Below are 3,746 nucleotides of genomic sequence, written 5' to 3' on the forward strand. Positions count from 1 at the left end.
ACCACCCCCAGTCCATAACCCTCCCCCCCCGGGCTTGTACAGTGGGCACTAGGCATGATGGTGCATCCCTCCCCCTGCCTCTCTTCTTTTTTTCCGGCCACATTTCTTCCTCGAAGACGATGGGTCCCCACTATCCTTCCGGTTTTTAATAATGTGCTGGACGGTTCTTAACCCAATTTTAGTAGTTTCTGCAATCTCCTTAGATGTTTTCTCTGCTTGATGCATGCCAATGATTTGACCCTTCTCAAACAGACTAACATCTTTTTCACGACCACGGGATTTGTCTTTCGACATGGTTGTTTAGGAAATGAGAAGCAACTCATTGCACCAGTTGGGGTTAAATAATTTGTTTCCAGCTGAAAGATAATCGCCCATGCAGTAATTATCCAATAGGAGGCTCGTACCTATTTGCTTAGCTAAATCCAGGTGGCGATTTTTTTTTTGGCCAGACAGTGTATATGTATATATATATGTATATATATGTGTCTGGATGTAACCGTATCACTCAAATCTGCTGACTTCATTTTATAGGATGTAAACAGAAAGAGCACCACCGTGGTTGAATCGTGGAGGGGACCTAATAGAAGACAGGCTTACACACACGTCATGACCAAGAACGCATCAGTTTCTTACACTTGGGCTTTCCAGAGGAGAACCCAACCTTCAGCTGTAAGTGTGTGCCCTGGCCTGACATTGAAATTGGACTTTACCTTGTACTCGCTATTACTTGAGATGAAGACCATTTGTCAAATCTGCCCTTAATGTACCGTATTTTCTAGACTATCGTTTTTTTTTTCCCATCCTTTGGCTGGGTTTGCAACTTATACTCAGGTGGGACTTGTATATTAAAATATATAAAAATTTACATGTTTGTTATTTTCACACTGACAGATGCTAGAGGGCACTCTGAGGGCACGCTGGCTGGTGCGACTTATAGTCCAGAAAATACGGTACTTGTGCATGTTTTTAATAGAGGCAGAAATTTGTCAGTGGCATCCATACAGTCAATCACCGATTCAACACAGACTTTGGACACGATGACATCTAATGTGATTTGTAATCATTTGAATCTAAAAGTACGTTCCAGGAGTGATTTTTTCAAACATTCATTTCTTTGTTTAGCCTCAACGCAATAGTGAAACCCTCATGTCATACTTTAATGCTACTGTGTGCTGTTCACTCTTTATCCTTTAATGTCTTTTTTTTTTTCGTAGGTCCGTAAAAAGATTCGTACGTCCGAATATTGTTTTTTTTTTTTTTTTTTTTTTTTAAAACGAAAGGAAACGGGAACCCCCCCCCCCCTGTGCTACAAAAAACACCAAAAAATAAATGACATGGCACGGATCTACTCCATCTCAGTAACTAATGCCGTGGATGGCGTATCCTCTACATGTCAGGCTTGTGCGCTTAGCACCCAGGTGTCCAGCGTTACCTGTGTACCATGCCCACCTGGACATTACATAGATGAGAACACCAGCCAGTGCACGGAGTGTCCTCTGAACAGCTATCTTGTTTCTCATGCCCCTCTGGGACCTGATGCTTGTAAACCCTGTGGACCCGGGAGCAAGAGTGATAAGGTTTGTCTCTAAAAAAAATGTATTCATTGTTGTCTCCACTCTTTAATTGAGGTTCATCGTAACCACTGTTCAAAATGAGAACGTTAAGTTATTTTCCAATATGCTGTGTTGATTCAATGCTTCCATGGTTTTTCTGAACACATTAACAAACGAGATTAATGTCGTAAAATCTATGAGAATAAAGTTGAAACGACAGAAAAAAAAAATCGTAACATTCGAGTAAAAAAAAATAATGTCATACTTTTATGAAAAAAAAGGCTTCATTTTGTGAGGAAAAAAAGTTGTAAATCTATGAGAATGAAGTCGTAACAAACATGTTTTGACTTAACGTTTTAACCATACTATCAAAATCTATGACTTAAATCTTGTAATTTGAATTTATTTATTCAATTCTAAATGTGGCCCTAATACTCTGCCGTAGGATCCGAATCTGAAAACTCCCAGGGATTAGTATTTATTTATGTGATTCACAACAATATGTGCGTCTTTTTCCCCAGGAGCGCAACTCATGTTACAGCGATTGTCTCTTCACCCACACGGAGGGCAACGTCTCTCTGACCTTTGACTTTAGCCTCATTGGCTCAGTAGGAACACTGATGATTGGACCGAGTTTCACCTCCAAAGGCACCAAGTACTTTCACCACTTTAACATCAGTCTGTGCGGAGGGCAGGTGTCTAGAAAACGCACAAACACACACACACACATACGCATTTATCTGCATGTATTATGTCAATACACGTACAGAAAAATGACGTGCTACATAAGGGCTCTCCCTCTTTGTTCAAGGACCATCTGGCAGCTTGCACGGACAACGTAACAGACCTAACTTTTACCGACCAGCAGAGGCAAAAAGGTGAAGGAGCCAATGCCGTGAAGACCTTTATCTGCCAGTCCACCATAATTCCTGCCACCGGACGCGGTTTCCACACGGCGCTGTCTTCACAGTCGATTAACCTTGCTGACACTTTTCTAGGTTAGTATACTGATGTGGTGAGACATCATACCATTACCATAACATTGACGCTGAACAGAAGTCAGTCATTAATGCACTCGTTGTAACAGGAGCGTCAGTAGAAACTAAGCTCGGTGAGATAAAAATGAAACCAGAGCTGTTCCCCCCTACGTCCAAAAGAGTCCTTGATGTCAACTTCTACTACAAGTAAGTCCTAATGACTTGCATATTTGTGAAAAAAAAAATGTTGGTGATGTCTCTTATTTATCAATGACAATTGTATGTAATGAAGTAAAAATTATGTAGCTCTACTTGAGTATTTGTTTAGTAAAACAAATCTGTGCATCTGGACAATAAAGTTTCTTTACCTTATATTAGACGCCTGCAAATCTCAGGCTTTATACTGTAGGTTCTAATGAACATCACCTTGCAGACTAAAGAACACCCAACCCAGCCTGCCACTGGGCTCCCAGAGAAACATCAAATAATAATGTGAATTCTATTTCATTATATTTGGGTATTCAACACCGTGTATAGAAAAAAAAAAATTCTGGCCCTTAATCGTAGTTGGTAACCCCTGGTGAACCCTATTTTCTCTTGATGTCCGTAGGACACCCAAGTCACCTTTACAGTATTTTTCGAGAAACAAAGCTGCACCATTAATATTTACTCTATCTTCCGGACTACAAGTCGCTCCGGAGGATAAGTTGTACCACTGCCCTCTAGCGGCTGTCAGTATGAAAATAACAAACATGACATTTTCAGTGGTACAGTAGTAGCAGATACTGCTACACAAACCTAGAGTGCCCTCTAGCGGCTGTCAGTGTGAAAATAACAAACGTAAAGGGCGACTTATTCAGGCGTAGCAGACACTGCAAACCCAGCCAAAGGATGAAAAAAAAGGGCGACTTATAGTCCAAAAAATATGGTAATTTGTCACTTGACTTTAATATGCCGTGTCTTAACAGTGTCAGTTACTGCAGCTAAAAAAAAAAAAAATCTCTTCTCTGATCTTTTTAGAGGCACTGAGAACATTTTATTTTTACATAAATTTTATGTTGTAGGTCCTCGGATTCAACATCATCATGTGATTCCGGTCGGAGCGTAGTGGTCACCCTTCGCTGTAACCCGGAGAAGAGCATAAAGGGAGACCTTTCTGTTCCCAGGTACTTCATTCTGTCTTGTCACTGTTTTTCAGATCAAGAGAAGCCATTGA

At 40.7% G+C, this 3,746-nt stretch overlaps 1 protein-coding gene across 1 annotated transcript in view; it reads left to right on the forward strand.

The window, feature by feature from the left end:
• LOC103380083 (UPF0577 protein KIAA1324-like) overlaps positions 1 to 3,746 on the forward strand; it is a 22,361-nt gene that overhangs the window by 12,638 nt on the left and 5,977 nt on the right. The window contains 7 exon segments of the mRNA XM_025056412.1: positions 532 to 669; positions 1,215 to 1,221; positions 1,321 to 1,577; positions 2,075 to 2,248; positions 2,365 to 2,551; positions 2,641 to 2,737; positions 3,595 to 3,696. Of these exon segments, the coding sequence (XP_024912180.1) occupies positions 532 to 669; positions 1,215 to 1,221; positions 1,321 to 1,577; positions 2,075 to 2,248; positions 2,365 to 2,551; positions 2,641 to 2,737; positions 3,595 to 3,696 (962 nt within the window).

This window comes from Cynoglossus semilaevis, chromosome 6, assembly GCF_000523025.1.
Source record: "Cynoglossus semilaevis isolate Cse_v1.0 chromosome 6, Cse_v1.0, whole genome shotgun sequence".
Classification (NCBI taxonomy): Eukaryota; Metazoa; Chordata; class Actinopteri; order Pleuronectiformes; family Cynoglossidae; genus Cynoglossus; species Cynoglossus semilaevis.